Consider the following 17,829-nt stretch of genomic DNA (forward strand, 5'->3'; position numbering starts at 1 on the left):
ATGGTGACAGAACAAATTCTGCCCTGTGAAAAGTGGTGAGGGGACATCCTGCTAATGGAAGCTGTGACATTTCACCTGTTTCTATCTTGGTCCAGTTCCTGTCGAAAGCTCCTCCAGTAAGAGAAAAACTGCTGAAAGGTGCCAATACCTACCAATCCATGTTCCATGGGATTTATTTTGATTTTTATAGTAGTAAAAAGAAGCATAGTACTTTTTAAAAATCAATTGTGTTTCAAGGACCTTGGGACAAGTCTTTGCTCTGACAATTTAAAAATTTATCCTGACTCTTAAAGGTAAAGGATTTCCTCCTGTACAAGACAAAACCAAACCGCTATGCTAGTGCTGGGCTTATTTTGGCTCTTTTTTTACAGTTAAATAAACAGTAATACTGGAGTGCAGTTCCTGCTCTTGGAGGAGCTGTGACCTTGGGAGAGGGCTGAAGAATAAGCACTCTTGTTCATTCAGGAAAAATGGTTGTAAGATGCAAGTGCGATCACAATTTTGAATTTTCAAGTTAAATGCTGCTCCAAATTCAGTGAAAGTGTGTCTTCACTCTCATTATCTCCTTACACACCTGTTCCACGCTCATTTATTGCTCTAATTGCTGCTTATTTTGTCTGGATGCTGAGCACTCATGGAAACTCTTAATGTATTTTAAGAGTTGCCATTCAGGTTAGAGCAAATTTGCCTGAAAAGCGGCTTTTTACATGTTCCATGTTTTATGCAACAGTACTCGTGGTTTGTATGAGTTTGGATTTTTGGAGCAAAATGTCTGCAAGCAGTGATTTTTGAAGCCTTGTAGAAGGCATTGGATGCCTTGTGTGTGCTATGGCAGTCATGACACAGAGGATTGGTGTTCTGCAAGTTCTGGGAGAAGGTTTGAAACAGGTAAAGTGTTAAGTAAAAATCACACTGGACTGTGTAGAAATCTTTCAGTACTCATGAACACACCAACAAAGCCCTGCAGAGTCAGCAGTTCATGAGTCAGCCTTCTGTGGTTTTACAAAAAGTTATTTTGGTGCTCTAATTCATTTGGCTTTACTCCTTTTGGATGGGAATAAAGGCAGGCTGCTCTCTTGAGCAAGGGACCAGAGTGCTTTGGCATATGGACAGGGAAAAACGGCTGAAACAACACTTTTGGTTTTAAATTAAGCAGTGCTGCAAGTTTTAGCCTTTTAAACCTGTGCTGGAGCTGAAAAGCTTTAGTCTTTAAGATGAGTTGAACTACTGATCTCTTAATTACTCTCTGGTGAAAAGAACTTTGGGATAGAGACTATAATGATTGCTGCTGGTATAAATAATGTATAAAACATTAGTTGCTTATAGTACCTGGGACTGCTAATTGGAGGAGGAGCAGTGTGATCAGGGTGAGCATCCTACATCAGAACTTGCAGGAAAGTGATTTTGAGCTCCTTTTGCAGCTACTCGTATCATTGCACAAGGTTGTATAAATTAAACTCAAGCTTTGCTTTTGGTTGTCCTGACTTCTGTATATATCTTCCTCAGTAGATTTCCCCCAATACATCTGGGTTTTTGGAGGTTAGGTTCTTTTGATTTGTTTTTGTTGCTTTGGTTTTTTTTGTTGTTTAATTTCTATTAATCTATAAGCTGTTTTCCAGATTATGCATTTAAAACCAAAGGTACTGAACTGTAAAAGAGCAGTGTCCTGTTTACCATGATAATTGCACGATCGATTGGGCTGAAAGGCTTTAGCCTGGCTTCCAACTGCCTTTCTTTTTCAGGAGCTTGAGAAAAGACTCCTTTACATCCAACCTAACTCTAAACCTTGCTCTGAAAAAACCTGCTTTATTGTGGCCTGTGAGAACCCCGGGCTTGGTCTGGGGTCTCGTGTGGTGGTAAAGTCTCTCCTCCAACCCGTGCTTCCAAAGAAAAACTCCGCAGCCTCCTGTTGTTTGGTCTCAAGGCAGTTTATTGTTAGTTATCTAACAGATTTTCTTCTCTGGCTACTGCGGTTTGGTCAGCGGCCCAGGCAGAGGCACACACACACCCTGACATCCTCTCTGCTGTCTTCTTCTCTCTCCCCACCCAGGGCTGCTGCTATCTTTTATATGATATATTACGTATTACATGTTTATAGTTTTCCCGCAATACCTACTACCTATATTACAATATGCTTTTATACTCTAAATCAATCCATAAATGCCAGCATCACCAAGAACATGGAGGCAAGGAAGAAGGAGGAAGAACAGGATCAGCCCACTTTCCTCAATGTTAGAACTTCTGACTGCCATGTACAAAGTAAAAACCCCTCTGTATAGGTGCTAAAAGCCCCCTGTACAATACTAAAAAAATTTCCCCTCTGTTTTGTAACTACTTTTACTATACTATCTAACCCTTTGTGACTGCTTGCTCCACCTTCAAAATTGGTAACTCATTCCATGGCTCAAACTCAAAATCACAGCTGTTTCCAGCTGCCTGCCAGAGTCTAAAATGCTCCTGACCAAGGCCTGGAACCTCTAAAAATGTCTGAGAGACATTTTGAGTTCCAACAGTGGCCATCAGTGCAGGAGTCAGCAATGATGGCTGCTCTATTCTGCTTCTTTATTCTTTATTTTTTAAGGAAAATGCAGGGGGGTGGGTGGGGGAGCACACAGCTGAAGAAGCCCTGCCTGGGAGTATCCTATAGTGGGTGTTTAATTCCATGCTTGACCCACTTTTCAGGCAGCTCTGCTCCTTTTCCACTACTGTGTTTGTCCTCAGGGAAGAGGAACACAGCCGGCCGCTGCTGGAGCAGGGACAATGCCCAGGGGAGGGGGTGCCACAGCTTCCTGGGAGAGAGAAAGGCTGGTGACGGGTTCTGTTTATCCAGCTTTAGCTCAGCCATCTCAAAACGTTATTGGACTGTCTCTTTTTCCCCTGGAATCCCTTTTTAAAATGTTTTGAATGCATTTTAAAAAGCTGACTTCTGAAACGTACTGTATTTATTCCCATGGACTTTGAAACCTCAAAGCAACTGCTCATTATCATCTGTGTCGTCAGAACCAGCCCAGAATCTGCTTTTTTCGACTTTGAACGGCTCCAGTGTTGGAGACCAATGCCAGGCAGCTCTGTAAAGCTAAGCCAGTTCCTTTCCCCTTATGTTTATATCAAGCATTTTTATAGTTTGATACGGTACCACTGAAGGTCGTTCTCAAGGCCACCTACAGAAAGTCTGCACTTTTCATTTTCTTGGAATGCCCTGGAGCGCATCTCCGCGGGGCTGCGCTCGCTGACGGCTCCGGTGCCTCGCAGCGAGCCCCGGCGCCACCGCGCGGCACTGCCCCGCCTGCGGCAGCGGCGCGCCGCCACCCGCTCCGCTCCGCTCTAACGAGCCGGGAGCTGGGTGACCCTCACCCTCGGCAGCCTGAGGATCCGGGCTTGGCTCCCCCAGAGCGCTCCAGATGATTTCAGAGGATGGTAGAAACATCACTGTTTAAATATGGGGAGGTGGAGTGCCGGTGAGATTAGGAAATAGGTGCTGCAATAGGTCTGAGGTAGGTATTTCTATTTTCAGTCTTCCTCCTCTTCATCTTTAGTTTTTTAAACTATCTTGAATTCCCGTTGTTATGTAAGGGGAATGGGAGTGCTGTTAGAGGAAGGAATAGAAGCTGATAAAAAAAATAAATCTCACTTGGTGTCTGCTTGACAGGATTTGGTTATTCGGTTTTGTCAGTCCATTGGGGTCTATTCTATTCCCAGAGTCCCCACCTGCCATGCTGTGTCCAGCTCTGGGATCCCCAGTATCAGAAGGACCTGCAGCTGCTGGAGCAAGACCAGAGGAGGCCCTGGAGATGCTCTGAGGGCTGGAGCCCCTCTGCTCTGCAGCCGAGCTGGGGGTGCTCACCTGCAGAACACAAGGCTCCCGACAGGCCTGAGAAGCCAAGTCTCAGTCCAGTGCCTAAAAGGGCTACAAAAGAACTGAAGGGGACCTTGGGACAGGGGTCTGGAATGACAGGACAAGGGAAATTTGCTTTAAAATGAAGGAGAGCAGATTGGATGTTGGGAAGAAATTCTTGCTTATGAGTATGGGGAGGCCCTGGCACAGGCTGTCCAGAGAAGCTGTGGCTGCCCCATCCCTAGAAGTGCTCAAGGCCAGGTTGGATGGGACCTTGAGCAAGCTGGTCTAGTCCACAGCAGAGGGTTGGAACTGGATGAGCTTTAATGTCCCTGATAACCTGAATCATTCTAGGATTCTCTGATTCTCTGACCTGGACTCTCACCCAAGTGCTGGGCTCTGCCACCCACCATTTTGCATTGCTGGGGTACAACTTCTATGAAGAGTGACACCTTCTAAAGGATGCTGCTTCAATATAAATTTTTCTGAAGTGGAAATGCAATAATTAGCTTTTTATATAATTAGCTTTTTCAGACTTGTACTGAGAACAAGAATTTTCCTCTTCTGCTGCTGCATTGTTCCAAGACTGCTTTAAAAAACAGTGGCCTTTGAGCTTGCCAGTGTCCTTCTACCATCTCTCTCACATGAATAATCCTGATGTTTTCTGGTTTTACACTGAACCAGTCAGTTCAATTATTTTCAAACTTGATGTGGCTGCTTGTTTAAAAAAATGCTCATCTTTTGTATTCCTGAAAAAAGATGATTTTTTGCAGCAAGTCTCATTCTCGCCTACATGTAAATTAGATTCTTTTTCAGATTCCATTGTCATACCAGGCTCTCTCCCTGGCTTGCTCTCCTTGGTTCCATGAATTCAGGATGAGTTCTGTGGATTTTTCCAACTTGTTGATGAAGCAAAGCTGAGCTCTTTCAAGCCTGATTGTCATTAGACTTTTACAATGCCACATCACATTTGTATTGAAAAATAATCAGTGTTACCTCCAGTCTCTAAATCACCACCAGCAGCTAAAAAAAATGCTGTTTCTCTGTCAAAGTGGAATGTGAGGCTGTGGAGCAGATGCAGGGCTGTGTCCAGGAGGCTGCTCCCTCACATTCAGCATGTTAAACTCTTCCCCTGTGGCTGCATAGCTGCTCAACTGGCTGCACCTGCAGCCCAGGGATGCTGTGAATATGTAGGTCAGGGCTCTTCTGGATCTGATTAAGCATTAAATCAAGCTCAAATCTTTTCAGGTATTTGCTTTGGTGTTAAGCTGTTCCCTTCCTCCTTCATGTTCTCAGTGGTCAAAGGCCCTTAATTGTAATTTACCCGTGGCTGACACATGGTGTGATTCCCTGCACTCAGGAGAGGAATGCTCAGCTTTAGGATTATTTGCAGTGCAATCATTACCTGTGTGTGGAACAATTGAAATTGGGCCACTCCTTTTTTTAAGCAATCTTGTTTTTGCCTCGCAGCTTTAGCCAGGGATAGGGGTTTTGTGCCATTAATACTGCCTGACTCACAGCACTTGGGCTATTGCCCCTGCAGCAGCTGCTTTTTCACAACTGATAACGGGAAGCATCTGGAGTGGCTGGGGAGGTTTGTTGTGTGATATGTAGGGCACAGTGGGAGGTGCTGTCGTGTGATTATAGCCTATCTGTGACAGCCATCTGTCTCTTTTTGGGGTGTGGGGTGTTTTTGCTGTTTTAACTTTCCCAAACTTCTAATTCAACAGTAGGATTCAAAATTCACTGAGGATGGAATTTTTTCCTTTGGAAAACTGTAGAGAACTGTACCAAGTATAATCAGCAGTATAATTTTGAATTAAATTTATGCACAACTATAATTAAGCATGGAATTTAGCTTTCTGCCTGTTTCTAGAGTCCATTATATTTTTCTTGTGTTGAGCACAAACCCCATCCCCCCTTTGCTGAGCCTGATTTGTAGTCTGTGAGCTTGTGCTTGCTGGTCATGAGCCAAATCAGAAACCTTGGTCTTCGGCAACATTGGGAAAGGGGCTTTAGAATTTGTAGACAGGTTTTCCACTGGCCACCTTCTGTTATTGTCTGATTCTCTAAACCAAAAAGTTTTAGTATAAATAAAAAATAATAATTTAAGGAAAATAAAGGCAATGGTTTTTAGTGAACTGAATGTAGTTCTCAGCACAGGAGTATGAGATGGTGTGATTGAGGAAGAAAGAGGTAAATGCAATGCTGGTACAATCAAAAAATCATGTTAGATGTAGTCTGGAGGTTTCACACTCTATATATGAGATACATATAAATTAAAAATGAAAATAAGGTGCCATTCAATGGTGAACAAAGAGCTTATGTGGTTATCAATACCAGGATCTCTGGGGAACTTCTGTTAGTGTCCAAGTCTGCTGCTGAGCATCACCTGCCCCCTGGCTGCTCCCTCAGCTGTTGGGAAGAGTTCAGGGAAGCACACAGCAATCCAGCCTGGAAGGGACCACAGGGGTGACCTGGATCCACCTACAAAGTCAGATCAGAGCTGCATTCAGTCTGCCCTAACAAGCTGCTCAGCATCCTAAAGCCCATGGAACAAGCTTCCCAAGGCAGGCAGTCGCCTCCAACGGTTCTCGGGAATTTGTACAGAGGCCTGTTTGTGTGATATGCTCTGATGGAGAGCAGCCAGGCTACCAGCTGAGCTTTAGGCTGTTCTTCCTAGCTGAGAATCTGTTGAATCTTCCATCTCTTCAGAGAACAGCCCCAATGAACAAGGTGTTCAATACTGAATACTTATCTAATTGCAGTCTCACTGCCCAGAGAAGCTGTGGCTGCCCCACTCCTGGAAGTGTCCAAGGCCAGGTTGGACAGGGCCCTGAGCAACCTGATCTAGTGGAAGGGGACCAGATGAGCTGTAAGGTCTCTTCCAACCATTAACATTCTATGATTCTACTCTCAGATGGAAGGGAAGGGAGCAAAGGAGGGAAGGAGTAAGGAATACTTGACAGTCATTGGCTTGGCTACTGAACTGAGCAAAACAAGATTCTCAACTAAGAAATTCTGAATCCTGGGAAAATTCTTCATGTTAGAAGATATTTTCCAGTGGGTCTGGCTGTCATTTGTTCCCAAATGTGTGGGGTGCACAGCCTGGGATTCTCTTGGACCCCAGGAGATGGGAAACCTGTGACTTAACACAGAAACATTAAGGCTGGAAAACATCTCCAAGATTACCAAGTCCAACCCTTGACTGATCAGCACCTTGTCAACCAGAGCAGAGCACTCATTGTTTCATTAAGTTGTTTCTTGCACACCTCCACGGATGGTGACTCCACCACCATGCCAGTGTTTGACAACCCTTTCAGGGAAGAAATCCTTGCTGATGTCCAACCTGAACCTCCCCTGGTGCTGCCTGAGGCTATGAATGATGCTGCACTCTGCAGTGTGGTGCTCTTGCAGGTATCAGTGTGCTTACAGGCATCCTGGCTGTGTCTGCATTGGAGCAGTGTGAAAACATGCTTTTTGGTTCCTAATACATTTTTGTTTAGGATTGGAAGTAAAGCAAATTGTCGGAATCCTGCGTTGTCACTGTGTAAATGCCATGCTTACTTGAAACCCATTTTGCCATGGAGAGCTGAGGCAAAACTGGGCTCAGCAGCAGAGCATGTGTGACACTTCACAGCAACGTGAGGGCTCATACCCTGCCCTTCCTCACAATGCAAAACCCTTCACATACCTTTTTTTTCCCTGAAAACCCCGTACCTGTCGCTTTCTAGCACACACGGGTGACCTTTCCGCTGTCACCCGTGCTGGGGGCAGTGCTCCGGTGGGGCGGTGCTGTGTTTGGGTGCCCAGCTCGGCCCGGGGGCTCTTTGCACAGCTGGTGTCCAGGGATGCTTTAGAGAGCTGAGCTAGAGCTGCTGAAATTCCTGGCGGAACCTAGGGCAGATGTTCTGTGAGCACCACTCACAGCTGGATCCATTTCTGGCTCCATGAAAGCTCCCGCACGTATTTCCACTGGAGGAAGGCTGTCTGATGTTGGAACAATTTTAAACTAGCCGGTTGTTCAATGTTGTTTTTCGGCTAAAATGTCTTCCGCCTCTGGAGGAACCCCTGATGGCATTTCACCGTGTTTACCTGCGGGAAGCCTCACAGATATTCGCTTACCCCTGAGCCTCGGCCTTTCTCCCCGTGAAGCAAAACCAGCACGGTGGGCGTCCTGGGGCGAGCCCGCGTTACCCTGAGTGACCGATTTCACCACACGAGCTGCCAGCCCCGGACACCGGCGCCCTCCGCCGCCACGGGAGCCCCGCGCGGCCCTCAGGGGGGAACGGGGCCTCACAACGGCCGGGCCGGGCCCGTTCCCCGCTCCCCGGGCCGGGCCGGGCCCGTTCCCCCTCACGGGGCCGGGCCGGGCCCGCGGCGCCGCCTCAGCCCGCGGGAAGGGCCCTGGCCTCCGTCTATTGTGCGGCTTCTGGCGCGGCTCCATCGCTGCCTGAAGAACTCTCCGGCAGCCGCTCCTTCCCCCCGAGCTCGACTCGGCTCCGCTCCCGCTCCGCACCCCGCGGAAGCGGCGCGAGTCCCGGTTTTTGCCGTTTGGGAGCCGCGCTGGGGTGTTCCGCTCAGGCGTTCGCGGCGGGCAGCCCGGGCGTTGCGAGGCGGCGGGAGGCGGGTCCTTGCCCCTCCCCCGCTCGGTATAAGAGCGCCGCCGCAGTCGGGCGCGAGCGCCGCCGCCGCCTCCTCACGGTCCGTGCGCGGAGCCGCCGCCGCCTCACGGTGAGGCCCGAGCGGGGCGGGGGGCGCGGGCCGTGTGGGCGTGGAGGGCGCGGCCTGCCGCGGACGGAGGGTCGGGAGGCCGCAGGGCGATCGCGGGGGCCGGGCCGGGCGGAAAGGTGAGCGCTCCCGGCCGTGCGGGGATGCAGCTCCCGGGGCTCGCTGGGCCCGAGCCCGCCCGGGCCGTGCGGGAGTGCAGCTCCCGCGGGGGCGGCGTGGGGAGCGGTGCCCGCGGCGGTGGCGAGTGCAGCCTCCGAGCAGCCCGAGCCTCCCCCGCGGCTCCCGGGCTGTTGTGCCTCCGCCTCCCGCTGCCCGCCGTGACCCGGAGCGGCCGCGCCTCGGGTGCGCGTTCGTTACCTGCTCCTGCTCCTGGATACCGGCGCTGGCGCGGGGGAGGCAGCGGGATCCATCCGGAATGGCGCTGAGAGGCGCAGCTGTAGGTGGCTGAGCTCGGCGTTTCAGGCTTAGACGAGTAAATTACCGCTGTAATTCAGGTTTGGCTTGAGCTCGGCTGGCAGCCTGTTGTGCTGTTGTCAAATAAAGCTTTTAGAACTGGTTTGCTTAGTCACCCAGTAGTGCTGCTGCCCAGGGACTGTCACCTGCCCGAGCTGTACTGCAGCTTGCTAAAAATTAGACTTGTTTTTTTTTCCTGTTTTCTAGGAAACTGAGTTCAGTGGTGTAAAAAAAAAAAAAAGTCTATGAAATTTTGATGTGTTGTCGATGATAAGGCAGCAGTTTAGCTTTGTTCTACCTGTTTCAGACCCTCAGCAATAACTGAAGGTCTTGTTAGAAGCAGATTTGGGTGATAGGAGGGAAGTATCCTTGCTGGGGCTCCCCCGGCTAAGGCAGCATCCCTGCCTGGCTCTGCTGTGCAGCATTATGTAAGCCCAGGCACAGGGAGGCTGCCTATGGAGCTGGGTTTGTTCTGGAGTACTCCCAGGCAGTCACTGCAAGAACAGATGCATTAAATTTAAAATGTGTGCCTACAGCACTTTTCCTGAACATCATTCAAAGTGCTAACGCAGAACTGTGCTGTAGTCCAGATCCTGCTTTTGTGCATGTGTGTACAAATATAGATATATATATATAAATATATACACATACACACACACTTGTACCTTTGGAACAGTCATGACTGTGTTCCTCCAGAACACCCATCTTAATTAGAAGTAGCACTGTCATATAGGGTTACATTGCTGTGTAAACATTAACTAGCTGCTCATTGCCAAATGGAAATTAAAGCAATGAGGTCTCGGGGCTGGTGTGAGCTGCTTAATAACACGCGTTGGCCGAGCCTCTCCTGGCCTGGGATTGCACAGGACTGTCAGGCTCAGCCTCACTACACTGATGAGTTTTCAGAAAGAGGTAATGCAAAGTTGCTTCTAGTGGTCCTGTTAATTAATTGTTGATAGCTCAAGTGCTACTGTGAGGAACTAGTGTGTGAGGCTTGTAAGTTTGGTGGGGGAAGAACTTACACGATTTAATTGAAAGTGGAATTCTTTGTTCCCAGAGCTGTTCACAGTAGTTGCAGGCTGTACAAACATGCTTCAGTGATCTTGAAGCAGGTAACTCGAGGACCAAAAAATAAAGGAAGCTGTTGCAATGGTTTGCTGCTTACAAATATTTTGAGTGGTAAAGGAACTTACAACACATCCTACTAGCTGATTGAGAGCAAATTTATAAAATTTATGTGGCCAGACAGTTGTGTTTATAGTACATTTGGTTGGCTCAAGTGCACTGATGCTCCCCACAGTCTGCACGTGTGGTTTCAGACAGAAGCTGTCATCTCCTGGCTGCTGTGTCATGTGCTTTACTTCTGGGTTTCAGTTGTTACATATCTGGAATGGTGCCTTTTTTTTTTTTTGCAGAATTTGATGGTGTTTTTGCTAAGAACATCTTTCAAGCCTGCTGCCTCTTTATTGTAGGTCTTACTACAGTTTGAGGAACTTTGTTAAAATGCATGGTTATCTCAGGTGCTAACAAAGTACTGATCTTGCTTCCTGCTTTGCAAGGGCAGTTGTGAGTGCTGAAGACCTTCCTTGTAGGAGATTATTACTTTCTAATCTCTTCAGAAAACCAAACTGGAGGAAAGCCTTTGATCCTGAGTAACCTGGTCTGTTTAACTCTGTTTGGAGCAAGGGGGGCTGGACTAGACTCCTTCCAACCTCAATGTTATGAGTCTGTTCCAGAGGCTATAATTTGAAAACTACTTTTGAGATCTGATGTCGTTTGAGCAGTTGAAGTGAGTAGTAGTAGTTGTTTGGATTTGAAGGCCAGTGGTGGTTTGGAAGTGTTGAAATTTTTTTCAAGAGAAAGATAGCTGTAGTGTTATATTAGAAATAAAAGCACTGTTGACTAATCTGTGTATTTTATGCTTTCAAGTTAAGAATAAAAAGCTCATGAATTAGTGTTAGACTTCAATCAATCCTTGTTTCTTGGGCATGAGGATTAATGATTTTAGGGCTGTTGATTAAAGGCATGAATAATCCGAGTGCACCTGAAGTGGCATTGGGCTTCCTGCTGTTGTGAAGAAAATTTCAGCAGTAAAGGTGCTGAACATCTTTGAGTCAGCTGAACCTGTAACATCTGCTGAGAATTGTGTGGAAATAACTGTCCTTCTCTTGTAGATGCCGTCAATTAAACTGCAGAGTTCAGATGGAGAAATCTTTGAAGTTGATGTGGAAATTGCAAAACAGTCTGTGACTATAAAGACTATGCTGGAAGGTAAGAGTGTAAGACCCTGAGGAAGCCTCTTGGACAGGAATTGAGACAAGCTGGTACTGTGCTGAAAAAGGATTCTCAGGTCTATGGAGCAGCTTTCTCCTGCCTGAACAGCTGTAACTCCTGCTGTTGTAGCTGAAACTGTGTAGGGTGGATGTGCTCTTGTAAAAAGCCCTGGTTAAGAGCACTTACAGGGAGGTCAGTAAAATACAAGCAGCCCAATGCCTTGCCTACAGTCTACTTCAGTTTTGTGAGAGTTAAGCAAACAGAACATTCATAATATTTAAAACTTCAGTTTATTTACTCACACAAACCAGTCTTAGACTGTAAATATCACTTGTATGGAGTGGGAGATAATAAATCAATGCAATAAAGAGCTGAAGTTAAACCTGTGTTGTGAGCTTGTGAATGCTGTTAAATTATGTGGGATAAATACTTAGGTCTGATCTCCTGCTGACATAAATTTGAAACAAAAGAACTCGTGGCGGGGGAGGGGAGATCTGCCAGATGGCTGGGATACAGAGCAAACTGTTTAATCCCTCTAGTGCAAATCCACATTGTTTACTGGTGGCTTTTTCTACTTTTTGGATGTATTCATGAATTAACTTAGAAACAATTATTTCTGTAGATGTAGTTAATATTATGCTCTTGCATGTAAATGTTTGGTTGTGACACCTTATGAGAACAGTAAAAATAAGATTGAATTATGTCAGGCATTGAATGCTTCTATTCTATTAATAAGATGCTGTTGAACATAGCTGGCAAGGCAAACAGGAAATGGAGTGCATTAGGGTGCACAATTCTCAGTTTTCTCCTGCAGGAGTTGTGCCAGTGTTGGTGCTTAGTGACCCTCAGCTGGAGATAGAGGGGAGTTATTAATGGAAAATGTGTAAGCTAGGCACCATAAACTTGCCTTTTTCTAACCTGGGAGAGAACCAGTCTGCTAGTACAGGTCAAATGCATTTTCAGTGCAGGTGCCTGAGCATCAGTTAATGTTTTGTGTGTTGGGCAGCTGCAGCTGAGAGGGGAGGAGCTAAAAGTTGGGGTTGTACTGAGTACCACGGGACCACCAATGAAATGTCAATTTTCTGCTAACAGATCAAGTGCTGGTGACAAGTTAAGCAGAGTTTACTAAACTTCAGATATTGCTTGAGTTATTTCAGTATCTTTTAATGGCAGTGTTTCAGTTCTGAATCTGTGGAGTCATTTTAAATAAAGTAGTGTTAATTAGCATCCCACTGATAACAACAGTAGTGGCCTTGTCTAAATACAGAAGTTTGTGATTTTTATCATGTACAAATTTGAGGTGTGATCATGGTCATATGTTCTTAAAAATTAGGTTCCTTGGTGATGTAGAATTGGCTCATCTGTGCATGTAAGGAGTGAAGGTCTGCATTATTAGTCAGTTACATAACTAATTCAAATATGTCTTTGACAAGCTAGGGTGTCATCCAACTGTTAGCATTTGGATAATAAAAAAAGTACATTCTTTAAGCAAAGATGGCTAATTGGTATTTGTTGTTTGTATCAAGTTGAAACTTCAATTATCTTTTTCTCCTAACTTTTACATTGATTCCTTGATCATATCAAGGAGACAAATCCAAATCTCTCTGGAGTGTGCTGACAAGCTTTTAAAACAAGAAGTGTAGGAAGCGTGCTTTATAAATGCATTTTTATAAATGGAAGGATTTGTGCTGCTGTCTTACCATGTGAACTACTTCAGCTGATACAGGATCAATACGAATGGTTCAGAACCTGAAAACAGTGCTTCTATGGCTACCGTATTTCCTGCTCATGCAGAGGACAAGATGCTGTGTCTGTTTACCACAGTAGATAAGAATTCTTATTTAATCATTAATGGACTGGGAGCCCTCAGTTAGAACCTGTGGGTTGAAACTGTGTAAGTGGTAAAAATACACAAATGTTTGTCAGATTGTTCAGCATCTGTGTTCAGATTCAGAACACTGAGTTAGCAAGTGACAGCTTAGCTAATGGTTTGTAGATGCTCTCATTTGATGAAGCAACCTTATCAGTTGCTTAACTTCAACTTGGTGCAACCTAGGGTGTATAATGCAGCCATAGCTCCACACAGCCTTCCAAAACTCCTTACCTCACAGTTTAGAGGTCCTTTGTTACCAATCATTCAGCCTCAGTGTTGTCAAAATAGTGAAGAACTGATGAAGTATCCCAGTTCAGTAAATGGTTTTGTCTGCCAATTGCTCAGTCATCTTTCCATTTTTAGATTTGGGAATGGATGATGAAGGTGATGATGACCCAGTCCCTCTTCCAAATGTTAATGCAGCCATCTTAAAAAAGGTAAGATGATGAAAGCTATTGTGCTCTATGGCAGTAAAGAAATGTAAAATTTATTTTGGAGTTGGATATTATGAACTACTAGTTAGAAAATATTTTTCATGTGCTACAAACTTAACCAAATCAAGGTGCATGAACACAGGCATGTGGGCTGAGGCTGGGAGTTGATAGTGGCAGAGCATGTACAGGAGTCACCTGGAACAGTAGCTGTAAGCCAGACAGGCTTCCTAAGGAAGTGATGCTGGGCATCTCTGCACACTGGCATTTCATGGTGTTAAAGCACTGGTTTTAATTGGATTCTGTAAACTGAGGTGGCTGTTCATGAAATGCAAATGTTTGGAGAAAGAATTAAGGGACAGGCAGTGCTGAGAGTGGCTGGCAGTGGCAGTCACTGTGTCTGGGTGGCAGTGACAGTGCTGAAGAGACACTGTGTGCACTTGGTGGTAGTAAACTCATTAACAGACCATGGTCACTGGGGCAAGGGAGAAAAGTGTAATTGTGTGGTGTCCAAGATTCTTTATGCTTTCAAGTAGAAAGTAGTGCCAAAGTAAGCACCAAACTACTGTGCCTGTTTTGGGGTGAATAGAGGGGTAGGAATTGTTTCCTAGTGAGCAGACATAAACTTAAATTTGTGAAGTCTCTCGGGTTGGGGAAATGGAACAGGATTTTGCTTGCAGTAGATCCCCACTCCTTTTATATGTCTGGGTCATGAGATTGCATGTTCCCAAACTAAAAAAAAACACAAAAAAAAAACCCAAACAAAAAACAAACAAATAAAAAAAAAAACCAAAAACAAATCCCAAACCAACACTAATGGCAAACTTGCTGGCTGAACTTTGTACTGGGGTGAATGTGACCTGCTGGTAGCTGTTACCACTCTGCTCTCTTTCCCTGTGTAGTGTCTGCTTAATACAAAGTATGTTTCTGCAAACAGATTAAATACAGCAAAATGAGGTTTAGGTTTTCTTTGGATAGCCCATGTATTTTAGCACAGGGACTAACAACTTCATAGCACCAGCTGCTGGCTTTTAAGATTAAGTAATTAACATGCTACTAAATCAGTTGGGATTTCTGAAAGCTTTTATAGTCTGGGATTGGGGATCAATTGTTCTAATTTCTTCCAAAATTAAGTTAAGTTATAGTTGGGGTTTCATGGGAGAATCACTTTGATAAAACTTTAATATCAAAACCATAATTAGGTGATTCAGTGGTGCACCCATCACAAGGATGATCCACCTCCTCCTGAGGATGATGAGAACAAAGAAAAGAGAACAGATGACATCCCTGTGTGGGATCAAGAGTTTCTGAAAGTAGACCAAGGAACACTTTTTGAGCTTATCCTGGTGAGTGTCCTCAAAAAGGGCAAAGGCTGTGCCTGTGCAGTGAAGTTACACTATGCACTTGAGAAGTAAAGCCTTTATGCTTTTTGAGTTACTTATTCATTGGAAAGGGTGGATGTGGGGAGGGCAGGTGGTTCTGGTGAGTATTGGAAAGGGGGGATGTGGGGAGGGCAGGTGGTTCTGGTGAGTATTGACTGAAATGGGTGAGAATGTTTGAGTGTTTTAACCTAACGCTGGTATTAATCTATAATCACTCATCAATCAAAATAGTAAATAGCACTGTCTTATTCTTGTTGCTCTCAAGTCTGAGTTGAGGGCTTATTACTAGTTACAGAGTTCTGGAGATCTACATAAAAATGAAAATGTGACTTTAACTGTTAAATTTGTACTGTGTATATCTGTGAGCCAACATTACCTGCCTTGGCTAGTTATCAGTACTGCAACACTGAAGATCTTGGATGTTTGCAGACTTCTGAAAGCTATTTGTAAAGGGTGGAGGAGGAGGAGTGTTTTTCATGGTACAAATGATTACCTTCTATTTGGCAAGCAAGTTTTAGCTATTGTCTCTTGAAAGTTTTAGCTAGAAGCTTCTCAAAGTGGAAATTATGTTTGCATACAGTATTCTAAAATTTCAGTGTAAACTTAACTTCTGTAGTACATCTACAGAGACAGAATATTGATATGGAGGCCTTAAATTTGAAAACTTCCACAGGCTGCAAATTACTTGGACATCAAAGGTTTGCTGGATGTCACATGCAAGACAGTGGCAAACATGATCAAGGGGAAAACCCCAGAAGAAATTCGCAAGACATTCAATATTAAGAATGACTTCACTGAAGAGGAAGAAGCACAGGTACTTGGTCTGGGTTTAATTATAATTTAGATGGCTGTTTGTGCTGAATTACTGTGTGGTGCTTCATAACTCAATTTGTGATGCAGCAGACTTGTTACCAATAAATGTAAACTAATGCATCAACTCCTCATAATTGGGGGTCTACTAGTAGAAGACTTTTTGGTGTCTACCACACTTGGAGCCCATTACCTTAAAAGGTCAAAACCAAACAAAATGTATTGATTTTTCTAGCTCCAGCATGTCTAATAAGAAAGCATGTAGGATTGTTTGTGGTAGTCTTAGTTTGCTGGTTTGGGGCAGTCATAGAAATGCTGAAGATGAATTGCTGCATGTGGCTGGAAAGGTAAGTTTGGGTTCTCTAAGTAACAAACTTATTGATCTTAAAAGTTGACCAATAAACCAACTGCAAAATGGCAGAGTAGAGAAAAAAGCAGAATATGATGCCTGATTTCAGTACAGGGCAGTGAGTTGTAGATTTGGCTATTTTTTCAATGCTATGTCATAAATAGCTTAGACTCAGATACTCCATTTGCTTTACTTGGTTGGAAAAATTCAGATTTCAATCTTAGGCATGAAAAACCTGGCTTACACTGATAAACAAGCCACTTTGGAAGACAGATTTTATAATTGCAAAATCTTTGTAAAAACTAAAACTGCTCCAGGTTTGTCTCCCTGCAGTAAATTATCCTGAATGCTTATGGGTATTTACAGCCAAAGGCTTAGAATTTCAGTGCATTGTACTAACAGTTAAACTGCTCTTCCAGGTACGTAAAGAGAACCAGTGGTGTGAAGAGAAATGAAGTATTGTGCCTGACACTCGAACACTGTAAGGATTGTTCCAAATACTAGTTGCACTGCCCTGTTCATAATTGTTAATATTAGACAAATGCAGCAGCAAATGAAGTTGTGTTAGCAGGATGTTGTTCCCTTTGCATGTGTAGTGGTTTTTTTTTTTGAGTACAGATCTAGATCTGAGTTTTTACTAGTGTAATTGGATGTCTTTTTACTTTGCAACGAATAAAACTGAACTAAGTGTGGATTCTGTATGGGAAGGTAGCACTTAAGGTTGTAATTTTCATTACACCTTTAAACTACTGGAGTCCAGTTATAGTGCTAAGGATTGACTCTGTTGTAAATAAAAACATCTGTGATTTCTTCCTCAAGAAGAGCAAAACACATGTATTTACAGGGTATTGATAACTTCAGAAAGAAAAACAAACCAGGATGTGTCTTGGGGAACTAGATAATATAAAAAAGTTACTGGATTTCTTACACAAACATTGTGGAAAAAAGTTAAGTGTTACTTAAAGCTATATAATTTTCAAGATGGTTCTTGTCCTGCATTTAAAAAAAAATAATTAAATATTTGACCACTTTCTTGTCCTTTTAGTCTTGCCTTATAGACTAGTGAAAATGTGATTTAGAACTAAACAAGCTCCTGACAGTTAAATTTGAAAACTTCAGCCATGTCTTGAAGACCTGCCTCTAGGTGATAGCAAATAAAGTGTGTTGCTTTATGCACAGGATGGGTGTGTTTTTATACATGTTACTGGTTAAAGTGGAATCCAGATTTGACCAAAAATGACTGACATTACCAAAGTTAATATTATTGACCTGTGCATGCCATTAGTGGCTGGTTTTTAGGCAGTTTTAAAGACCCTTGTGATGTAGCTCTTGGAAACATGGTTTCATGTGTCCACAGGAAATCTTAATGCCTCTGTATGTGATACTTCAGCTTGTAGAGACTTAATTATTGCATACAAAGCTAATGCAATATCAAGCTTAACTTCTTTGGACAAAGCCACTTGCAACTAGTTAAACAGTAACTGGTTTTCTGATTTTTTTTTTTTTTTTTACAGTTCCCTTATAGGGAGTAGGAGATGGTTGTGTGGTAGATCTTTGAGGTGTGCTCTTAGCTTGTATTGCATTCCATTCTCTGTATAAACCTTAGAGTAGAATGAACCTTAATAAACGTACTTATCTCACTTGAAATATTGGTGTTTCACTTCTGAATTAATAAAGGGCTTTTAAACTTT

General features: G+C 44.1%; 1 protein-coding gene across 1 annotated transcript; it reads left to right on the forward strand.

Annotated features, from left to right (window-relative positions):
• Positions 1–8,476: 8,476 nt before the first annotated feature.
• SKP1 (S-phase kinase associated protein 1) lies at positions 8,477–17,829 on the forward strand. Its single transcript, XM_021549526.3, has 6 exons — positions 8,477–8,569; positions 11,194–11,290; positions 13,530–13,603; positions 14,800–14,943; positions 15,653–15,793; positions 16,558–17,829. The coding sequence occupies exons 2-6, from the start codon at positions 11,194–11,196 to the stop codon at positions 16,591–16,593; spliced, it is 492 nt and encodes a 163-aa protein (XP_021405201.1). The 5' UTR covers positions 8,477–8,569; the 3' UTR covers positions 16,594–17,829.

Source organism: Lonchura striata, chromosome 15 (genome assembly GCF_046129695.1).
Source record: "Lonchura striata isolate bLonStr1 chromosome 15, bLonStr1.mat, whole genome shotgun sequence".
In the NCBI taxonomy this organism is placed as follows: domain Eukaryota; kingdom Metazoa; phylum Chordata; class Aves; order Passeriformes; family Estrildidae; genus Lonchura; species Lonchura striata.